Source organism: Ursus arctos, unplaced genomic scaffold, assembly GCF_023065955.2.
Source record: "Ursus arctos isolate Adak ecotype North America unplaced genomic scaffold, UrsArc2.0 scaffold_18, whole genome shotgun sequence".
In the NCBI taxonomy this organism is placed as follows: domain Eukaryota; kingdom Metazoa; phylum Chordata; class Mammalia; order Carnivora; family Ursidae; genus Ursus; species Ursus arctos.
Window position 1 is genome coordinate 2,062,052 of NW_026622852.1, and position 24,247 is coordinate 2,086,298.

Below are 24,247 nucleotides of genomic sequence, written 5' to 3' on the forward strand. Positions count from 1 at the left end.
GGGGAAGCATAAATCTAAGGTGAAGAGGGATGCAGGCAGGCTTAGAGGCAGGAAGGGTATGACAACTCCTGGTCTTAGAGAAATCAGTGTGGGATAGGTCACAGTCCATAGTGGGGTGGCCAGATTATTGTCAACCCAAGAGAGTGGCACTTTGCCACAGACACTGGCTTCCTTATTTCCTGCCTTTCCTGCACAGCATCTTGAAATAGAAGACCATATTAAGCAGTACAGAATAATCGATCTATTTACTTACATAGTCAATGCCTGCTATCCCTAGCTGTGACTTTCAAGAAAGCCCTGTCTTTGCCTTGGAGCCTTCATCTGTAAAGGGAAGTGATTGAGTTACCTGCTCTCTGAGGTTCCTCCCAGATTAAAAATGTTTGTTTCATGATGAGCAACATTTCTTGAAGAAGATGAACTGGATTCTTTGATAGTGAAGTTTTATGATTTCCAGATTTTTTTTTCATATTATAATTTTGTCAAGAGGTTCTCTATAAGAAAGCTTTTGGCTAAAGCATCTTTTCATACTAAGATTTTAGTTTTAGTGGCATTTTTAGCCTTATAAATGATAGATTTTTTTCTTCTCACAATGGGGAACTTAAATACCTTTATCCACCAGATGGTGCACTTGGACAACAAATTTATTTAAGGCTGAGGGTTTCCAAATGAGGTTAAACAGTTTAAACTGAGTCACTAACAGAGTTCCTTTCTATTTTGTATTTGTATCATGTCAGTATATCATTTCTCTTGAAATAAGAAATAATTTGAAGCCAGAACACTGTGTAACTTTCACATCCAAGTAAAATGTCATCATTCCAGACATGTTTTGGTGCAAAGAAAGAGATATTGGCTTATAGGATTTTGACTTTCAGATTTTAGTTTTGTGAAATAATTTTTCAGTTAATCAAAACTCATTATCTGCCAGCATATTTTGGCTGATCGTCAGTGAATGATCCCATATTATGCATCCAGACAGGGGAGGCAATGGTACTTCCAATTCACTAGTCATGTTTCATCTAGAATGTTCCATCAGTTCTGGAAGCTGTGTTTTTAGAGGGTTATTGCTAGAGCAGCATGCCAGGATTATATAGGAACTGACAATGGAAGACAGGTAAAGCCCAGATGCAGGGTGACCTCAGAGTACATGGCCACTGCCCTCAAGTGTATTGCATGTGAGAGGGTTAGGTGGGATCAGTGTGGGAATATCAAGTTTGTCTCTGAAAGAACTTTCTGAGGAACATTATTGCCTCAGAACAGTCTAGGCTGCCACTTGAGATAAGCAGCTACTGACTTCAGCATGTTCATGGGGAAAACTGTCTGATCTTACGTTGGAAATGATTTTGGGTTGGATAGGGTTTGGGTAGAATTAGTCATTTTTCTTTGAGTCTTCTCTTTATATCTCAGCCGTTAAACTTCAAAATTAAAGTATACTTACATGTTCAATACCGTGCTAAATTGATAAATCTTCTGATTTGTGTAGAGTCCCATGCTGCTGAGTGGTTTGTGGAAGTGTGACAAGTTCAGGATAGCAGGTCTTTGCCAGTGCAAGGTGCTTACTAGTTAGCTGGAGAGTCATGAATAGTGCAAATTAGGTGCTCCATGGCTGGCATGAATATTCTGCACCTTAAGAGTATAAAGAGGTTAAGCTTCCTGGGAACTGACATAATCCCTGAGATTAGGGTGAGAGTTAAAGGTATAGTGGCCATCAGACATATGAGCCACGGTGAGTGTTGAGGATGCTAAGTGTTTTGTGGGTACTAGATGATCAGTAGGCACAGAGGGGCAGATATCCATTGGGAAAGTATCAGGGAAGCAGCAATAGGAGTTACTGAAGAGGCAAGAACATGAAGTCCAAAGGTGAAAAAACCAGAGTTTTATTGCTGAATTTGACTGGTGATCATAGAATCATTGATGATTTCACCTGGAAGGAGTCTTGGAAATCATCTGATGTAGCCAGCACATTTTTAGATGAAGACCCTCAGATTGAAATAGGATTTATCCAAGATGACACCTACTTAGTGGTGGAGCTGAGAGGCCCCTGTCCCTATTCTCTTTCTACTATTCTACACTGTCATCGGGAAGGACGATTAGAACTTTGAACTGAATTGTGTACTCTGGACTTCTTCCTCTCTTGGGTTAATATCATCCAGGGTCTTCACTGGATGTTTAGTATCTTCAGAAGCAATCTTCTTCTGTTGCCATTGCAGCCCTGGCCTTGCCTGCAGGTTTATAAAAGTACTTTGATAAGGCATGTCCATTTGAAGATACATGCCTACCTTGGCCCCATTCTTTCCCATTTAAAAAAAAAAAAAGAAGATGAATATAATTTAGATTTCATCTTTATTATGGCTTTTAAAGGCATGGAAGCAGGTATTTTTTTAAGGAGAGATTTTATAAATAGAATAAAAAGAGTCATGTAATTCTGTTGAAAAGGAACTATTGATCCGCACCTTCGGCTTCTAGAATCTGTTTTAAAATGATCAGAAGTATGGGTACATGTTTATATACCAAAATTATTTTCTAGTGATTTTTAAAATTATAGCAAAGAATGTGAAACAATGTATATGTTACAAGGGAAAATAATGCTACAAACTGTTACGGACATGTGGTACTACATACAATAGAATAGATGTTAGGAAAAAGATCATAATTCAATGGTGAATGAATAAACCAAGGTAACTGTGTATAGATATATCCCCAAGATAGATGCAGCAAAGGTGGTCCCGAGAGGGAAGTATATAGCAACATAGGCCTTCCTCAAGAAGCAAGAAAAGTCTCAAATACACAACCTAACCCTACACCTATAGGATCTGGAAAAAGAAAAGCAAATCCTAAATCCAGTAGGAGAAGAGAAATAAGCAGAAATCCATGATATAGAAATAAAAAAAACCCAGTAGAACAGATCAACAAAACTAGGAGCTGGTTCTTTGAAAGATTGATAAACCCCTAGCCAGACTTACCAAAAAGAAAAGAGATAGGATCCAAATAAATAAACTCATGAATGAAAGATGAGGGATCACAACCAACACCGAAGAAATACAAACAATTATAAGAACATATTATGAGCAACTATATGCCAACAAATTAGACAATCTGGAAGAAACGGATGCATTCCTGGAGACGAATAAACTACCAAAACTGAACCAGGCAGAAATAGAAAACCTGGACAGTCCCATAACCAGCGAGGAAATTGAAGTAGTAATCAAAAATCTCCCAACAAACAAGATCCCAGGGCCAGATGCTTTCCCAGGGGAATTCTACCTAACATTGAAAGAAGAACTAATAACTATTCTTTTGAAACTGTTCCAAAAAATAGAAATGGAAGGAAAACTTCCAAACTCATTTTATGAGGCCAGCATTACCTTGATCCCAAAACTGGACAAAGACTCCATCAAAAAGGAGAATCACAGACCAATATCCCTGATGAACATGGATGCAAAAATTCTCACCAAAGTACTGCCAGTAGGAACTAACAGTGCATTAAAAGGATTATTCACCACAACCAAGTAGGATTTATTCCTGGGCTACAAGGTTAGTTCAACATCCACAAATCAATGCAATACAGTACATTAATCAAAGAAAGGGCAAGAACCATATGATACTCTCAACAAATGCAGAAAAAGCATTTGACAAAGTACAGCATCCTTTCTTGATGAAAACTCTTCACAGTGTAGGGATAGAGGGTACATACCTCAATATCATAAAATCCATTTATGAAAAACCCACAGCGAATATCATTTGCAATGGGGAAAAAGTGAGAGCTCTTCCCCTAAGGTCAGGAACACGGCAGGGATGTCCACTATCACCACTGCTGTTCAGCATAGTACTAGAAGTCCTAGCCTCAGAAATCAGACAACAAAAAGAGATAAAAGGCATCCAAATCAGCAAAGGAGAAGTCAAACTCTCACTCTTTGCAGATGATATGATACTTTATGTGGAAAACCCAAAAGACTCCACCCCAAAACTGCTAGAACTAATACAGGAATTCAGTCAAGTGTCAGGACATAAAATCAATGCACAGAAATCAGTTGCATTTCTATACACCAACAATGAGACAGAAGAAAGAGAAATTAAGGAGTTGAGCCCATTTGCAATTGCACCCAAAACCATAAGATACCTAGGAATAAGTGTAACCAAAGAGGCAAAGAACCTGTACTCAGAATACTATAGAATACTCATGAAAAATTGAGGAAGACACAAAGAAATGGAAAAACGGTCTATGCTTATGGATTGGAAGAACACATATTGTTAAAATGTCTGTGCCACCTAGGGCTATCTACACATTTAATGCAATCCTTATCAAAATACCATCAACTTTTTTCACAGAAATGGAACAAAGAATCCTAAAATTTGTATGGAACATGAAAAGACCCCGAATAGCCACAGGAATGTTGACAAAGAAAACCAAAGCCGATGGCATCACAATTCCAGACTTCAAGCTCTATCACATAGCTGTAATCATCAAGACAGCATGGTGCTGGCACAGAAACAGACACATAGATCAGTGGAACAGAATAGAGAACTCAGTAATGGACCCTCAACTCTATGGTCAACTAATCTCTGACAAAGCAGGAAAGACTATCCAATGAAAAAGACAGTCTCTTCAACAGATGGTGTGGGGAAAATTGGACAGCCACATGTAGAAGAATGAAACTGGACCATTTCCTTACACCATACACAAAGTAGATTGGAAATGGATGAAAGACTAAATGTGAGACAGGAATCCATCAAAATCCTTGAGGAGAACACAGGCAGCAACCTCTTTGCCGTCAGCCACAGCAACTTCTTCTTAGACACATCGCTAAAGCAAGAGAAGCTGGGGCAAAAATGAGCTATTGGGACTTCAAGATGGGGCACAGTCAACAAAACCAAAAGACCACCGACAGAATGGGAGAAGATATTTGCAAATGACACACCAGATAAAGGGCTAGTATCCAAAATTCATAAAGAACTTATCAAACTCAACACCCAAGGAAAAACAATCCAGTGAAGAAATGGGCAGAAGACATGAACAGACATTCTGCAAAGAAGACACCCAAATGACCAGTAGACATACGAAAAAGTGCTCAACGTCACTCAGCATCAGGGAAATACAAATCAAAACCACAATGAAATACCACCTCACACCAGTCAGAATGGCTAAAATTAACAAGTCAGGACACGACAGATGTTGGCGAGGATGCAGAGAAAGGGGAACTCTCTTATACTGTTGGTAGGAATGCAAGCTGGTGCAGACACTCTGGAAAACAGTATGGAGGTTCCTCAGAGAGTTGAAAATAGACCTACCCTACAACCCAGCAATTGCACTACTGGGTATTTACCTCAATGATACAAACGTAGTAATTTAAGGGACACCTGCACCCCAATGTTTATAGCAGCAATGTCCACAATAGCCAAACTATGAAAAGAGCCCAGATGACCATCGACAGATTGAATGGATAAAGAAGATGTGGTATATATATATATACAGTTGAATATTATGCCGCCATCAAGAAAATGAAATCTTGGGGTATGTGTTGTGGTGAGTGCTGTGTATTGTGTAAGACTGATGAATCACAGACCTGTACCCCTGAAACAAATAATACGTTATATATTAATAATAAAAAAATAAAAACAAATGGCAACCATCACTTGGCATCAGGGAAATACAAATCAAAACCACAATGAGATAACACCTCACACTGGTCAGAATGGTTAAAATGAATAATTCAGGAAACAAGAGATGTTGGTGAGGATGTGGAGAAAGGGGAGCCCTCTTAACACTGTTGGTGGGAATGCACACTGGTACAGTCACTGGAAAACAGTATAGAGGTTCCTCAAAAAGTTAAAAATAGAAGTACCCTGTGACCCAGCAATTGCACTTCTAGGTATTTATGGAAAGGATACAAACATGGTGATTCAAAGGGGCACGTGCACCCCAATATTTATAGCAGCAGTGTTCACAATAGCCAAATTATGGAAAGAGTCCAGATGTCCATTGACACATGAATGGATAAGGAAGAGGTGGTGTGTATATATATATATACACACAATAGTCAATGGACTATTACTCAGCCATCAAAACGAATGAAATCTTGCCATTTGCAGTCACATGGATGAAGTAGAAGGTATTATGTTATGGTAAGCAAAGTAAGTCAGACAGACACATACCGTATGATTTCATTCATATGTGGAATTTAAGAAACAAAACAGATGAACATAGCGGAAGGGAAGGAATAATAAGATGAAAACAGAAGGAGGCAAACCATAACAAACTGAGGGTTGCTGGAGGGGAGGTGGGTGGGAGGATGGGGTAATTGGGTGATGGACATTAAGGAGGGCACTTCACGTAATGAGCACTGGGTGTTCTATGCAACTGATGTATCACTAAATTCTACCCGTGAAACGAATAATACACTATATGTTAACTAAATTGATTTTAAATAAAAATTAAAAAAAAGATGTATCCCGGGGTGCCTGGGTGGCTCAGTCATTGAGCGTCTGCCTTCAGCTCAGGTCAGGATCCCAGGGTTCTGGAATCGAGTTCTGCATCGGGCTCCCTGCTCAGCGGGAAGCCTGCTTCCCCCTCTCCCACTCCCCCTGCTTGTGTTCCCTCTCTTGCTGTGTCTCTCCGTGTCAAATAAATAAAATCTTAAAAAAAAAAAAAGTTGTATCCCCAAGATCTTGAAATGCCCACATTGGGTTTCCAGTACTGTGCAGAATTCCCATGATAAATCGTTCACTTGACCATAGGCAGAGAGCTGCTAGTCTGGCTGAAATGGGGTTTGAGGAGCTGATCCCATATACCAGCCTCCTAGAATGAGTTCCTCAAAGTGAGTCATGACCTCCTGTCAGTGGGCTTTTGGGGTCACTGGAACAGAATTAGAGCCACTAAATTCTGGAGTCTAATTCTAATTATGTTCTAATTTAAAATATTTCTTTTTAGAGAAAGATATAACTAAGATTATATAATGGTTTTCTCTTATTTGCAGGTTTATAAGTAAGTTTAGTCTCCAGATGTTCTACAGTAAGAAAATGTAGTTTAATATTCAGAAAAATTATTGTTTTCCCATTTTCACTGAAGGAATGCTGTTGAGCCTGTGTATATATGATCCAAAATTTTACACTGTGAAGAATGAAGATGAGCTCATTGGAAATTCCTTAGATTATTTTTATTTTATGAATAATTAAAGGGAGACTCGAGGTCCAGGCCTCTGCCAAGTGTTATGAGAGTGTGTTAAAGCTAAAATTGTTTTAAGTGAGAAATTAGAGCGAGAGAGAAATGAAGCAAGGTGGAAAAAACAAACAATTGGGATACACAGAAAAAAAATTAGAATTTTGTAGAAGAACTGGGGGAGACAGATAAATTCTTTATCTAAATTGGGATTTTACTGGAATTAGTAAGTAGTAAAGAAGGTGAAAATAGATACTAAGTACTTAGGAATTCTCTATCATAAAAGTTTGTTGAAAGATGCAAGGATTTTGAAATACTGTTACACTGCAGTATAATACACTTTGAAGAGTTGAATAAGACAAGGGCTTGCTTAATCTAGAAAGTATGAATATATTAGTAAATATTATTGTTTTTAATTTCTCATATGAAAAATAATGTCACGGTCTGGGTATGGGATTTTACTGTTTTATTAAATCTGGAGAAATTTGATCCTCTTTAAAGGAGAACAAGGCCTCATATGGTTCAGGTTCCCTTTATGATTTTCTGCAACCGCCACATGTAGATGTGTAAAATAAATTTGAGAACTCTTTATTATTTCTGTGATATTTTAAAAATAGAATGCAGATCTGTAAGTGAATCTGTTAGTCATGCTCTTGGCCTAAGCCAGTATTTCTAAATCATCTTCTTGATAGGTAGTCCTTTAAAAAAATAAAAAGGAAAAAGCATAATCACCAAATTATGAACTTTCCAGTTATTGGGGATAGAGGGAAGTTTTTCTCTCCTTGATTATTTAAAGCTAGGCAGTTTAGAGTTAACTTTCTGGCTCAGTGTTTGGCCATATGGCTTCAGACTAGTTGAGCCAGCGTGGGTTTAAGTTTTCATTCTTGCTCTTGAATGCAGCTCCATGATTATGAGCTGTAAGATGTTGGGCAAGTTGTCTGATCTCTCTTTGCTGCAGTTTCCTCATTTATAAAATGGCACTGATAATAGATGTGGTTAGTACCTACCTCATAGGATAAAAATGATGTGACAAATGAAACACCTCATGGCCTGCTTCACAGTATATACTGAATAAATGTTAGCTGCTGTTGGTGGCGACATTGCAGCAAAACAAGACAAAGATCTGAGTCTGTAATGAGGTAGTCAGTAGCTGATTACAAGAGGTTTGGGAAGAATTCTTTTCTGTTTTGCAGTTGTCATTTATGTATAAAAGTCCAGCCCAGCAATTTATATTTTCTAATCATCTGTCAAAGCCTGTCAGAACCACAAAGGGTGTATGTTTAGGGATTACTGCTTTTAAAAAATACCACCTTTTGTTTTTAAAATATAGACCACCATCTTGTCGGTGCCCAGACAGAATTGGTGTGAATCAAGAGATACCTACTTTCTTGTGATTTTTTCTTTATCGTATTTTTTGAATGTAATACCTGATTATGTACGTGCAATGTATTTGAGGTTTAAAGCACAATGATACACTGAGTACCTCCAACCCACTATGCAGTCCGGCAGCTAGAATGTTAACAGTACTGCCCATGGACTGCCATTCTACAGCCTTCCTTGCTGCCCTGTCCCACCACCCAGGGCTGGCCTGGATTTTGTGTTTGATTTCTTTGCCCTTTAAAAACAGTTTTCTCGGAGATGCGTATGTTTTTAAATAATATATTTAGTTTGGCCTATTTTGACCTTAATAATACATAATATCACTTTATGTAGTCTTTTGAGACTTTGATTTTTTTCACCCAACAATAGGCTTCCCACGTTTATTCATATTATTGTGTGAACTAGTGGCCAGTCGTTTTCAGTGCTATATAATATTCCGTTACGTGAATATATGTTTTATTTATTATTATCTTGCCAAGGGACATTTTCTTTCTGCTTCTTTTTTTAGTCATATTTCTGGGTGAAATAGCTGAAGGCAATTAGGAATATACTTATCTTGATGAGCACTGAGCAACATGTAGAATTATTGAATCTTATAAACCTGAAACTACTATAACATTGTATGTTTACCATGCTGTAATTAAAAAAAAGTATAAATAAGTATTGCTGCTATGAACATATTCCTGTTCAGGGTTCCTGGTGTACATGTATAAAGGTTTCCCTACAGCAGTTACCTAGGAATGGGAAGTGCCTGCTGATAGGTCAACGTTATCTACTGTTGACTTGTTTTTCAAACAATTTATACCAATTTATGTTCCTGCAGCAGCATATAATCATTTTTTTGGTGGGGTGTAATTTATATACCACAAAATTTGCCTATTTTAAGTGTATAATTCAATAAGTTTTATGTAATCATCACTTTGACTCCAGTCTTAGAGCATTTGTGTCACCTCCAAAAGCATCCTAATGCTGACGTATATTCTCTTGAGCACTTAATATTGTTCATCTTCTTACTTATTATCAGTCTCGTTCCTGTAAAATATCTTCTGGGAATTGGCATTTCTCTGATTGCAAATGATGTACAATATCTTTTCATGTCTTTATTGGCTATTTATGTTTCCTCTATTGTGAAACATCCTCTGCCTATTATTCTATTAGATTGTTTGACTTTTTCTTATTATTTGGAGTTTTAAAAATGTACTCTGGATACCAAAACTGTGCCAGTTATATTTGTTGAATTATTTGCTTCAGTTGTGGCTTGATCCTTTCACTTTTCTGTTTCTTTTGATTTTTGTCTTTTTTTTTTTTAAGATTTGATTTATGTATTTATTTTAGAGAGAGAGAGAAAGAGACAGTGCAAGTGGAGGGAGAGAAAGGGACAAGGAAGCTCCGTGCTGAGCACAGAGCCCAACAGGAGGCTCGATCTCATGACCCTAAGATCATGACCTGAGCTGAAATCAAGAGTCTGATGCTTAAGTGACTAAACCACCCAGGTGCTCCTCTTGTGTGTGTGTGTGTGTGTGTGTGTGTGTGTGTGTTAAGAGATGAATTTAAATTCTAGCACCTGAAGCTATACAAGTTTATACTTTTATCAAGTTCATGGGACTGTTGTACACATTAAATAAAGCGGCAGCTATATCGTACCACTTAGTATGTCAGAATCAAGAACATACTTTTGAATTGCTTAAACACAATCTGCAGAATTAGAAACAAAATTATAAGCTGCTCACAGTTATACTAATTGTCAAGTAGATGTTTTACATTTAATAGTTGATATAGCAGTCAGTGTCTAATAGGGGATGTTGAAAGTGAGTTCAGATTTTCATCCTGTTATATTCAATGTGAAAGTATCTCGAGTAGGTATGTGACTAGCCAAAGGTGGGTACCACTAGGACCAGATGGTAAAGTTCTACCACAGTTTCTGTAATTTTCACTGATTTTTTCTTTGCCAGTTAGAAAATGAGCAGCAAGAGTGAATACTTTTTTACATATATACAAGATATGCTGTGAAAGCATATTTGTTTACAAACATAAAAATAGTAGCTTTTGATCAGAAAATAATGAATAAAGATATATAGCAAAACATTAATCATTTCTGACCTTAGAGAGACCAATTTCATATTTTATTACTTCAAAAAATATGGTTAGTTTTTTTTTGAATCCCTTGTCCAGAATTGTTTGAAAAGGAAGACAGACAAAATATTTATTTTTACTCTCAACATGGCTATGAAGAGTTAAATTAAAAATGAAGAACATTGAAGTAAGTCCAGAATAAGCTCATATATTTGGCCACATAGAATTATTATCATCTTCAAGGGTAGGTGTAATAATGAAGACTTTATAAGCAGTTTTTAGTCCATAAATACAATAGCCATGTTGGTATGTTGGCCATTTGGAAAATAAAAGCTGCAGCATCAGTAAAGGTCTGAGATGTCTCTGTTTTGTAGATTCAGTTCAGCATATTTAAGGTTAACTAAAGTTGACATCAAAATTTTTAGAGATAAGTGTATTTACAGTGTCTTTTAATGAACAAAGATTTTAATTTTAATGTGATAGATTTTAAGTCTTTTTCATTTAATTTAGTTTTTGAATATTTTTAAATAATATTTTCTTATATTATGTTAGTCACCATACAGTACACCCCTAGTTTTTGATGTAAAGTTTGATGATTCATTACCTGTGTATAACACCCAGTGCACCATGCAATATCTGCCCTCCTTAATACCCATCACCAGCCTATCCCATTCCCCCACCCCCCTCCCCTCTGAGGCCCTCAGTTTGTTTCCCAGAGTCCATAGTCTCTCATGGTTCATTCCCCCTTCTCTTTACCGCCCCCCCTTTCTTCTTTCCTTTCTTCTACTACCGATCTTCCTACTTCTTATGTTCCATAAATGAGTGAAACCATATGATAATTGTTTTTCTCTGCTTGACTCATTTCGCTTAGCATTATCTCCTCCAGTCCCGTCCATGTTGCAGCAAATGTTGAGAAATCGTACTTTCTGATAGCTGAGTAATATTCCATTGTATATATGGACCACATCTTCTTAATCCAGTCATCTGTTGAAGGGCATCTCGGCCCCTTCCACAATTTAGCTAATGTGGACAATGCTGCTATGAACATTGGGGAGCATATGGCCCTTCTCATCACTACATCTGTATCTTTGGGGTAAATACCCAGTAGTGCAATGTCTGGGTCATAGGGTAGCTCCATTTTTAACTTTTTAAGGGACCTCCACACTGTTTTCCAGAGTGGCTGTACCAACTTGCATTCCCACCAACAATGTAGGAGGGATCCCCTTTCTCCACATCCTCTCCAGCAATTGTTGTTTCTTGCCTTGTCCATTTTTGCCATTCTAACTGGCGGTATCTCAAGGTGGTTTTGATTTGAATTTCCTTGATGCCTAATGATTTTGAACACTTTTTCATGTGTCTGTTAGCCATTTGTATGTCTTCATTGGAAAAGTGTCCGTTCATAACTTCTGCCCATTTTTTGACTTGTTTATTTGTTTCTTGTGTTTGAGAAGTTCTTTGTAGATCTTGGATACCAGTCTTTTATCTGTAGTGTCATTTGCAAATATCTTCTCCCACTCTGTGGGCTGCCTCTTAGTTTTTTGACTGTTTCCTTGCCTGTGCAGAAGCTTTTTATCTTGATGAAGTCCCACAAGTTCATTTTATCTTTTGTTTCTCTTGCCTTTGGAGATGTGTCATGAAAAAAGTTGCTGTGGCCGATGTCAAAGAGGTTGCCGCCTATGTTCTCCTCTAGGATTTTGATTGATTCCTGTCTCACATTGAGGACTTTCATCCATTTGGAGTTTATCTTTGTGTATGGTGTGAGAGAGTGGTCAAGTTTCATTCTTTTACATGTAGCTGTCCAATTTTCCCAGCACCATTTATTGAAGAGACTGTCTTTTTTCCCACTGGATGTTTTTTCCTGCTTTGTCAAAGATTAGTTGCCCAAAGAGCCGAGGGTCCATTTCTGGGTTCTCAATTCTGTTCCATTGGTCTATGTGTCTGTTTTTGTGGCAGTACCATGCTGTCTTTGTGATCACAGCTTTGTAGTACAACTTGAAATCTGGCATTGTAACGCCCCCTGCTTTGTTTTTCCTTTTCAACAATTCCTTGGCGATTCATGGCCTTTTCTGGTTCCACACAAATTTAAGGGCTGTTTGTTCCAGTTCTTTGAAAAATGTCATTGGTATTTTGATCGGGATAGCATTGAAAGTGTAGATTGCTCTGGGTAGCATAGACATTTTAACTATGTTTATTCTTCTGATCCACGAGCATTGAATATTTTTCCATCTTTTTGTGTCTTCTTCAATGTCTTTTGAGAGTGATCTGTAGTTTCTAGAATATAGATCCTTTACGTCTCTGGTTAAGTCAATTCCTAGATAACGTATGATTTTTGGTGCTATTGTAAATGGAATGGATTCCCTAATTTCTCTTTCTTCAGTCTCATTGTTCGTGTATAGAAATGCAACTGATTTCTGAGCATTGATTTTGTATCCCGCCACGTTACTGAATTGCTCTATATCTTCTAGTAGTTTGGGGGTGGATTCTTTTGGGTTTTCCATATAGAGTATCCTGTCATCTGCGAAGAGAGACAGTTTGACTTCTTCTTTGCCGATTTGGATTCCTTTGATCCCTTTTTGTTGTCTGATTGCTGTTGCAAGGACTTCTAGTATTATGTTGAATAATAATGGCGAGATTGGGCATCCTTGTCGTGTTCCTGATCTTAAGGGAAAGGCTTTCAGCTTTTTCCTGTTGAGAATGATATTCGCTGTAGGCTTTTCATAGATGGTTTTTATGAAATCGAGGAGTGTACCCTCTATCCCTACACTCTGAAGTGTTTTAATCAGGAAAGGATGCTGTATTTTGTCAAATGCTTTTTCTGCATCTATTGAGAGAATCATATGATTTTTGAATTTTTCTTTCAGACCGCGATCGATTTGTGAATGTTGAACCACCCTTGCGATCCCACTTGGTCATGATGGATAATCCTTTTAATGTACTGTTGGATCCTATTAGCTAGGATATTGTTGAGAATTTTGGCGTCCATATTCATCAGGGAAATCGGTCTGTAATTCTCCTTTTTGATGGGGTCTTTGCCTGGTTTGGGGATCAAGGTAATATTGGTCTCATAGAATGAGTTTGGTAGTTTTCCTTCTGTTTCTATTTTTTGAAACAGCTTCAGGAGTATAGGTGTTATTTCTTCTTTGAATGTTTGGTAGAATTCCCCGAGGAATCCATCAGGCCCTGGACTCTTGTTTTTGGGGAGGTTTTTGATCACTGCTTCATTCTCTTCATAATTAATTGATCTGCTTAAAAAATCACTTTCTTCCTGTTTCAATCCTTATAGTTTATAGGTTTCCAGGAAGGCATCCGTTTCTTCCAGGTTGCTTAATTTATTGGCATAAAGCTGTTGGTAAAAGTTTCTAATGATCCTTCCTATTTCATTGGTGTTGGTTGTGATCTCTCCCCTTTCATTCATAATTTTATTAATATGGGTCCTTTCTCTATTCTTTTGAATAAGTCTGGGCAGTGGCTTATAGATCTTATTTATTCTTTCAAAGAACCAGCTTCTAGTTCTGTTGATCTGCTCTACTGTGCTCCTGGTTTCTAATTCATTGATATCTGCTCTAATCTTGATCAACTGCTTTCTCGTGCATGGGTTAGGCCTGTTCTTCTGTTCCAGCTCCAGTTTCTTGAGGTTAGAATATAAAAACTGCATTTTAGATTTTTCTGTTCTTTTGGGTGAGGGTTGGATGGCTATTTGTTATGAATTTTTTTCTCTCCTGAGACTGTGAGAACCCTAGATATACTTATTGTTCTAAGTATTACTTCACTTTCAGATTTTCTGTCTCGTCATCTTTCTGTACTGCACTGTGTGGTAAGACCTTAAATTTTATCTTCTCGTTAACTACCTCTCTTGTTTAAACCTTTTATTGCATTTTTAGTTTAATAGTGATGTATTTCCTTTCTGGCAGTCCACCCCTTCCTCCAGATCTGATAGTCATTCCAAGTAGTTTATGTTACGAGCTTGTCTTTGTGATTCCATATTTTATTTCTTTAAATATTTCATGTTCTTTAGAGTCTCTTTGGTAATTCTAATGTCAACAGCTCTTGCTGGAGATGGTTCTAATGCTTTGTCAGCAGGTTTTGCTTACTTTGTCCAATGTTGCCTTGCCTTCCTGTGTGTTTGGTGATCTTTGGTTTTATGCTTTGACTTGATCTTAATTTGTGAAAAATTTATAGGTTTAAATGGAGGATGCTTTTCTCTCAGGAGGGTTGGGATTGCTTCTGCCTGGAACTAGGGGCACATTAACCTAACCTGAAACCCTTAATAGTCCAAACTCAATGCAGGAGTCCCAGGCTCTCTGCAGTCTTTTATTTGACCGGGCATTTCTGCCTTTTTCTTCTCTCCCCTTTTTCTTTTCATACTCATAATTACCTTTTAATGGTGAACAGTCTTGTGTTTTTTTTATGGTGCTTTTGTTAAAGAATTTTTTTGTTTGTTTCTTTCAAAACTCATTCTACATTGGTTATTGTCTAGACTTTTAGAAAGAAAAGGCACTGCTATAAAATTGTAAGTATTTTGGTGTATAAAAATGTAAAGGGAAAAGAGGTCTGTTTTATTTTTATTTATTTTATTAAAAAAATTAAAAAGTTTATTTAAATTCCAGTTAGTTAACATACAGTGTAATATTAGTTTCAGGTATACAATATAGTGATTCAACAATTCCATTCATCACCTGGTGCTCATCATGATAAATGTACTCCTTAATCCACATCACCTATTTAACCCATCCCCACACCCACCTCCCCTCTCGTAACCATCAGTTTGTTCTCTGTAGTTAAGAGCCTGTTTTTTGGTTTATCTCGCTCTTTTTTTTCTCCCTTTGCTCATTTGTTTTATTTTTTAAATCCACATATGAGTGAATCAAATGGTATTTGTCTGACTGACTTATTTCACTTAGGATAATACTCTTTAGTCCCATTCATGTCGTTGCAAATGACAAGATTTCATTCTTTTTTATGGCTGAGTAATATTCATTCTGTCATCTATCTATCTATCTATCTATCTGTCTATCTATCTATCTATCTATCTATCTATCTATCTATCATCTATCTATTTATCCATGTACCACATCTTCTTCATCCATTCACCATGTGATGGACACTTGGGCTGTTTCTGTAATTTGACTATCATAGATAATGATGCTCTAAACGTTGGGATGCATGTATTCTTTTGAATTAGTATTTTTGTATTCTTTGGGTAAATACCTAGAAGTGCAATTGCTGGATCATAGGGTAGTTTTGTTTTTAACTTTTTGAGGAAAGGAGGTCTGTTTTAAAACTAGAAAGTTCAGAGAATGTGAGACTTTTATGTAAAGAAAGAAAAAGGGCTATCATGTCACATGTTGTAATGAACTTTAAACAAAATGAATTTCACATGGGTCTAATTTTATTCTTATTGTGTAAAGATCTATAGGAAATCCTCAGTCTATTTTAAAATGTGGATCAGAACTTTCATTTTAGTTATGGAAAGGTACAATTTTCACACATTACTGTGTAAAATGGATTGAATTTTGAAGTCTTTAAAGCACTAACCAAGTTTTATTTTTCTTTCTCTGTGTGCATTACCTTTGAGACTTCAAGGACTTGTTTAAGCCATATGAATTAGTGGCAGTAGTTTACATTAGCCTAGCTCTAAGTTCCCAGTGAATTAGTGGAGATTGGTGTATGGTCTTTTGTTAGGTGTTGGGTCGACTGGGCTGTGACAGGGTCATTAAAAGTGATGGTATGAGGGCTTCAGAGGGGCGGGGGTGGGGGAATGGGATAGACTGGTGATGGGTAGTAAGGAGGGCACGTATTGCATGGTGCACTGGGTGTGATACGCAACTAATGAATCATTGAACTTTACATCAGAAACCAGGGATGTACTGTATGGTGACTAACATAATATAATAAAAAAACATTAAAATAAAAAAATAAAATAAAATAAAATAAAATAAAATGAGGATCCAGGACAAAAAAAAAAAAATACGGAGCAACCAGAACTCTCATATTTTGCGGGTAGTCATGTGAAACCATTAGTCAGTTTTCTATAAAGTTAAGTATACACTTATCATATAACCCTGGAAAAGCACTCTTAGATATTCATCCCAAGCAAACAACAGCATACGACCATAAAATCTTGTATGTGAACATTCATAACAGGGTTACTCATAATAGCCCCAAACTGTAAACAACCCAAATGTCCATCAACAGGAGAACGAATAGACAAATTTGAACTATCCATACAGTGGTGTACTAGCCAGGAATAAAAAGGAATTAACTCTAGATACACACACAACACTCAAAATATTATGTTCAGTAAGATATTAGGTAGTCACATAGGAGGGCATCCTATATGACCCCTTTTATATGAAATACCAGAAAAGAAAAAAACTGATCTATAGTGCCTGGGGCCAGGGGTGGTGGGGGGAGGGATTGACTGCAAAGGGGGCACAGGGAAACTCTGGGGTCATGGACATGTTCCATGCTTGGGTTGTGGTGGTGATTATATTTGTCAAAACTCATCAATTTATACACTTAAAATGGGTCTTTTTTTTTTTTTTCCAAAGGCAGTAAATTTGCTTTCAAAGCCCACAGTAAAAAAAAAAGGGGGGAGGGATGGTAAAAGCCAAATGAGGCAAAGCATAATCTTTTAAAAAATACTTAAACATTAGTATTTTATTTCATTAGTTTAAGTAGAGATACCTAAAAAGTTTAAAAATACTGCATAGTGCACATTACGTGCTAATGAGAAACACCATATCATAATACTGAATTATAAAAATGGAACCAGCTCCAGTATTTCTGAAGGGATTGATTACAAAGAATTATGATTTGCTAGACAGACAATATATTTGCTGCTGAGAAGACTGGCTGGTCTAAGTCTCAAACAAGGAGGCCTGTTAAATTACTGACCATCTTATCTCCATCCGTAAAATGAGGGTATTTTGCTAGCATGGGAATTATCTCAGTGCATGTTAGGTCTCTGCATTAATAAAATAATTGCTGAATAACTGCACTAGTTTTTTGGTAGATATCAGATATAAAGAAAATGTTGTTTTTCTTTTTTTAAAGCTTGTTTACTAATTTTTAAAGATTTTTTTGCGTACATCACTTTGTTTCTTCTTAACAATCTGATGGGGGATGCAAATCTTGTTACTAGGTATGAGTTGTCCCCAATTCTGCAGTTAATAGGCTTTGAGAAAGGTAATTTAAATAGGTGCTAGCTGTGTTAGCTCTTGTAAAGACCAAGAGCACAACATAACTTAGTGACGACATTTCTGTGTTAGAAGAAATACTCTAATTTGGCTTATCTGTATTTTTTTTTTTTATAACCTCATTTGAATCAGGAGCAGACTGGAAAGCTTTTACAGTAATAATTTCTTTCAGTATTTTCTGAGTCTTACAGCATCTAGGAGGTGGATCTTCTTTTTTTAATAAGTGGATTTTCAATGAAATGGTGTTTTCCCCTTAAAATTCTTAACATTTCAGAATTTTCTGTTGGTCATTGTGAGTCCACTTTAGAGCTGGGCATGTGCCACTGAAACTCAGGAGAGAGATTGGGGGTTCATAACATTGTTTGAAAAGTAACCCCAAGGGTGTAACACTGAAGGTGCTGAGGATGATGGCAGGAGATGGGGTGGGGAGAGAAACGTGGTTGGATGTTGATAATGTTGAGGATAGAATATAACAGAGTGATGACAATGAAGATGTGGAAAGCCCTAAGTGAGAGATTAACAGGTCAGTGTTTAGAACTAATTTTGGAAAAGAAGAGCCATATGGATTCTTCTACTGTATGAAGGGTGCCATAAAAATATAATTAGTAATAGTGAGTGTGTCAATTTATCAGTTATTGTTCTATGGCCACCCAGCTTTTGTGTAAAGCAAATGAGAAAGCAGTCCCTGAAATATGTAAAATAGAGTGAAGAAGTTCTTGACTGGTTTGAGTCTTCAGTTGGAAGTGTTTCAGTGGTCATGCAGGGCTTTTTTTACATGATTGTTGTTGATACTGTAGCAGTTTCTCATATTTACAGGCAAGTGATTTTAACTCTTCTACTTTGTGGACAAAGCAGAATGTATAGTCAGGTTGACCTTGGTGCATTACAGCTCACTGAATTGTCACTTGGCAGGTGTGCATATTGTCAATGCCTGTCATTTGGCAGGTGTGCATGGTGTGGCTAAATTCTTGCACAGCTTTCTTCTGCCCTCTTTTCATTCTTAATCCTGGCTATTGTTTTGCAGAGGCTTGTCTGAAGAAGTTACATAGCTTTGTTCAGGACTGTTTTGCCTAAACCTGTGTGCTACGTTCCACTGATCTGTGCTTGGTTATTCAGTTTTCATAATCACTCAGGCTTTGCATTTTACCATTTTACTTTGTGTCTTTCTGTTCATTTGCATATTGGATTTCTACACAGTGATGGAATGGGAGGACAACATGTATATGGAGAGTAGATTCCTGTCATGACACTTGCACAATTTCACTCTGGTTACTGGACACGTTTATACAATACCTGACATTGTTATTTAGTGTTGGGGAAATGTATGATTAGTTTTAAAAATCTGAGCAGTGTCTCTGCCCCAAGCTCACAGTCACTAACTTTGTATTTATGGCCTATCTCCAAAACTCCTTCCTCCTTCATCACTTTTAAATTATTACAATAAATGTGAACTCTTTAATGCCTGCTACCTTTTTGCAGAAGTGGCCACAGATGTATTTTGTTTGACCCACATGGTTTTAAAAGTTGGTTAATACCACATAAAATTTGGATTTGGGGCTTCTCTTAAAAGATCAGAAGATCTGGCAGCATTTCTAGTGACAGCAGTAGACAGGACCTGAGTAACGTCTGTTCTTGTTAGACAGGATAGTAAATGTCTCCAAATGGGTAGGGTCTCCCTGTTTGGGAGGGGAGTAGGGTCTCCAAATGGTCTCCCCACCTCTTTGACTTACACCTGGCGGCTTCACTCACTGATGTTACGTGCTGGGCTCTTTGGGCACCTGAATTTGTAGCTCCTGCTTTGTCGCCCAGCTCTTCACTTCCTGCTGTGAACTTTGGAACATGCTGCTGACAGTTCTCTTTGAGGTGAGGGGGGCCCTGAACCCCAGGGAATACCACTCAAGCTGTGGTCCTGAAACCCCTTCCCATGTTTTTGAAAGAAAAATTGAGTTAGAATGGAAATTTAAAAAAATATTTTCATATGTATTTTGTAATCTTATCTTTACAGTTGTCCTATGAGGTAAGCAGGTCTGGATTTATGTATTCTTGGGAAGACTTAGGACCCTACTTCTGCTGGCAAGGATATAATTTTTTAAAGTAGTTCCAGTTAGAGACTGGGCCTTTACTATGGCTGTTTCAAGGTGGTCACAGTCTTGTCATGGCCTAGTTGGCAGATTTGAACTCTGGTCACTGCTCTGCCACAAATGACCATTGAGAAGCTATCAGATCCTATAACCCTCGTAAGTACTGGAGCCAATATTTCATCAGAGAGCTTTTGACTCCTGTACAGCATGTTGCTTTTCTGAGATTGTGTCATTCTTTGAGATAGAAGTTCTTCATTTCATTTTGTTATTTGCTGGGTGAGGGCAGAAAGAGTGTATGTATTAACCTTGATTTTCATAAGTTTGCTAATTTGTCTTTTGTCTTAGAAAAACCTTTATGTAGGCTTTGATTGATGTACCTTCATTTTTTTCCCCAAAGATTTATTTATTTGAGGGGCGCCTGGGTAGCTCAGTCAGTTAAGTGTCTGCCTTTGGCTCAGGTCATGATCCCAGGGTCCTGGGATTAAGTCCCACATGGGGCTCCCTGCTCAGCAGGAAGTCTGCTTCTCCCTACCCTCCTTTCATTTGTACTCCCTCTCTCTCTCTCAAAAATAAATAAAAATAATAGATTTTATTTATTCGAGAGAGAGAAATAGAGACCACAAAGGGGGAGGCAGGTGCAGGCAAAGGTGAGAGGGAGAAGCAGACTTCTTGTTCAGCAGGGAGCCGGATGTGGGGTTTGATCCGAGGACCCTGAGAAATGATCTGAGCTGAAGGCAGATGCTTAACTGACTGAGCCACCCAGGTACCCCATGCCTTCATTTTTACATACTTTTTTTTTTTTTAAAGCCCATTCTCTGGTTATCAGTATATTTTGGTAGTTTTAAAAGTTTGATCATGTCTTCTGTGTTTTCTTCCTAGTTTTAACCTCTTCGTATATCTTCATTTAAAAATACCTTTTGGGGAAGGTTTTAATTGCATTAAATTTACACTATCTCTATGTGTTTTTAGGTGGCACAATCAAATTACATATGTATATTATGACAATAGATGTTACCATAGTCCAGCCACACCCTCATATACCCTGGGTTTTGAAATGCCATCACAGCTGTGGCTCAGATTATTTTCTCTTTTACTACTGAGTTATTTGGGCTGAGGCATTTAAGGAGCAGTTTACTATGATCCTTCCCTGAATGTGCTGTCCCACACAGCATGATTTTATGGAATTTTAATGTATTATATAAACAAAATTCCATGGTTAAGCAATATTTGGGGAATTTGGAGTTAAACAGAGTTAAGCAGACTTTCTTATACTAGGGCCTTTCACATCCTTTGGAGTACCTCTCAGCGCTGTGACTCTCTCTAAGAGGAGGAGAAAAAGAAGCCATAGTTTCACCATAGCCTCTGGTAGGACTAATGTCCCACTGGAAATATTTTGGGAAAAATTGGTTTACTATGAGTTTTGCATTATTTCTCTGTGTTAAGTGGGAATGGCTCGTTGTTGGTGAGGTTTCTCACATGGCATGTTATTGCTGTGTCATCCTTCAGTCTTCCAGTGACTGAGTGCAGTCACTGTAGGGGGAGTCACAGATGTGCACAGTCCCAAGGAGAGGATGCTTATTGTCCTACCTATGGCCTATTTCAGGGATGCAGGCTCAGAGTGCAAGGGCCAGGAACTCAAACTTGGTACTATCTCTCTGTGGAGATGTATAAATGCATTGTTCCTGTTCTGATGTTACTCCCTCTGTGAAATCCAAAGCCTGGCTCTGGTTATGGTGATGAAGACTTAAGACTTCTTTCAGACTGCCATCTGATTCCTGATAGGTGGAAGATAGATTGAAAGGAAAAATCCTTCGTAAACTTCTCAATTATGTATATGTGCACAAATCATTGGCCAATTGTGAATTATTTCAAAAAACCTGACAGATGCAGGGTAAATAGACAAATGGAACAGGACAGGCCCAGAATGCCAAATGGGTGATTGGAGTGAAGGGAGTGGGAGCTGGCAGGTAATGTCTGCCCAGTGGAAGTCAGGTGAATTACAAATATTACTCAAGCATCTGCTGAAAGCTGTGTGGGAGAGCTTTATTTGAGGGGTTGGAATCTGGGAATAGGCATTTGTCTATGAACTTGGGCTGGTCTGCAGACTTTCTGCTACGACTCGATGGCTGTAAGCTTTGAATAGTTGGGCAAATTTTGACCTGGCATGTGGAGCTTGTTTGCAGCTAGGGTCTTTTTGGAGACTGCTTTTACACTAAATGAGTTCTGTTACCACCTCAGCAAAAGTAAAGCAGGCTTGCATTTTAAGCTTTGCCAGTGTTCGTGTAGGATGGCTGTACCTGTGGGTGGGAAGAATATGGGAACTCGATGGGTTTGCCCATCCTAAATCCAGGGTTTGCTCCTTGGGTCTTTGTTGAGGAGGCTGACGGAAGAGGATGAGAGGTTTTATTTTAAGATGATCAGAACTGGAAGCATAGAGTTTAGGCTTAGGAATCTGATTTAGGTTTATCTTTGCTACCTAATACTAGCTAAGAGTATTAGTTTTTCCATTTGCTCATTTAGGTATAATGTTACCTATTTTACAGGATTGTTTTGAATAGGTATAGTATGTATGTATGTATAATGTAATGGGGTAGAGCATGGTATAACACTTGTCTAAATAATAGACTAGGGGTACTCCTTGTCTAGATCTGTGAGGGCGACCTGGACTCTTCAGTGTTTGAGCAGAGCCTGTCCTTGGTAGCAGGTAGGTAGTTCATTCAATAGTAGAGAACACAATTTGGAGAAGGAATTTTGAAGCAGTAAAATTTATTTTTAGTCTCTGTTATGCCAGTTACTCTTAATATAACCTCTTTAGTTGAAATGATAGGACTTTTTATTTTAGTAAAAGAAATTAAGTTTCAGCATTATGGCAACTGTGGCTCTGCTCAGAAGGAAGTACTACAAATATGTTACTTGTCCATTAATGGAAAGAACCACTAGTGAATTTCACAGGACTTTATTATCACTTATCTCAAGTTGTCTGGGGAGGCTTTCCAGTAAGATTTATTAGAGAATAGTGGAGATGTTTATTTCATAGGTTCTAAGAAATAGTAGGTGTTATTTTCCAAAGATTTTGTGTCTGTTAGTCTGTACTCTGAGCAGCTCTAGGAAGATGTAGTAGCTGTCATGTTTTCATGAAGAAAGACTGGAAGCTCAGAAAGTCTTAGTGATTTTTGCCCTGGTCAGTGGCAGAGCTGGGGCTATAATCTGGGTCTTCTCTCAGCACTCTTTCTTCTCTACCTTCCCCTTGGAGCTGCAGGTCAAGGGATGTCAAGGGATTCAGCCTCAGTGATTTCTGAAAGATAATGTCAGTCAGAAATAAAGAAGAATTCTCCAAATATAGGAATTTCAGAGGAATAGTTCTTAAATTTGCAAGCTCGTTCAGTTTAAAATGATTCCTATAATATGGTGCTCATTTATTACTTTAGATTCATTGCCTCAGTAATGACTTTCAAATAGGACTCTATTATTAGAGTGATTGGACCGAGGTCTGACTAAAGTTAAGAGACTGCATCACTATAAATAGAGTGAGATAAAACATTTTATAGAATTTGATTTAATTTTTATGAGGTCTTATAAGTTGGAACCTAGGATCTTCTCTCAAAAGATACTTTGACCAATTTCCAAATAGCAACTTCCCACTATGGGGTCTAAGTTGTAGATAGACTGGCTGCTTAGGGGGATTGGGGAATTAAATTATTTCCTTTGGGACTTTTAATTACGTTACCTGAGGCAGAGCTTCAGTAACTGCTGCATCAATAATTTTCCTAACCCAAAGCTTGAGGACGTAAGATTAGCAGAGAATTGTCTAAGACCAAAATGAAAACAGAACAGCCCAGGAAGTTTTTAGTGTGTAAGGGAAGTACTGGATGTGGTTGTCTGTGTGGTCATTGGCAGTCACTGGAGAAGGCCTTATCAGTGTAGAGGAACACATCGAACACCCTTCTTTAATAGCACCACGAGGAGATTGAAATGGATTTAAAGGCATTGCAGTTTCCTCATGATTGCATAGAAATGGGCCCAATCTCTAATCTTTATGTTTCATTATGAGAAAGGCATGCAGGAAAAATACACAGTTTGTAAAGATCTTAAGCAATTGTGAGTTATAATTGAATAATCGGTAAGTTCTAATAAAACCAGAATCTTTTCCTATCACCATAACTCTAGTACCAGTGACCCTTTTCTCTCTATCATCACCATTATTCCTATAAAACTAGATTTCCCCAGCAATTTTATCATTTGGATAAGTATTTTTTTTCAGTTATTCTGTGTTTAAAACTTCCCATCAACATAAGAAGTTACTATTTAGTTGAAGGAACAGTAAAAGCACAATGATCTGGTTTAGAAGAATGCTAAGAGCT

General features: G+C 37.7%; 1 protein-coding gene across 14 annotated transcripts in view; it reads left to right on the top strand.

Annotated features, from left to right (window-relative positions):
* KDM4C (lysine demethylase 4C) overlaps positions 1-24,247 on the top strand; it is a 419,337-nt gene that overhangs the window by 66,374 nt on the left and 328,716 nt on the right. For 2 of the 14 annotated variants that reach the window (XM_057313432.1, XM_057313433.1), the window contains one exon: positions 4,327-10,891. The exons of the other annotated variants lie outside the window; for them this stretch is intronic. In XM_057313432.1, coding sequence (XP_057169415.1) covers positions 4,327-4,347 — 21 coding nt within the window. In that variant the 3' untranslated portion in view covers positions 4,348-10,891. Of the gene's footprint in view, positions 1-4,326; positions 10,892-24,247 lie in introns of those variants that run through there. 14 annotated transcript variants of the gene reach the window in all.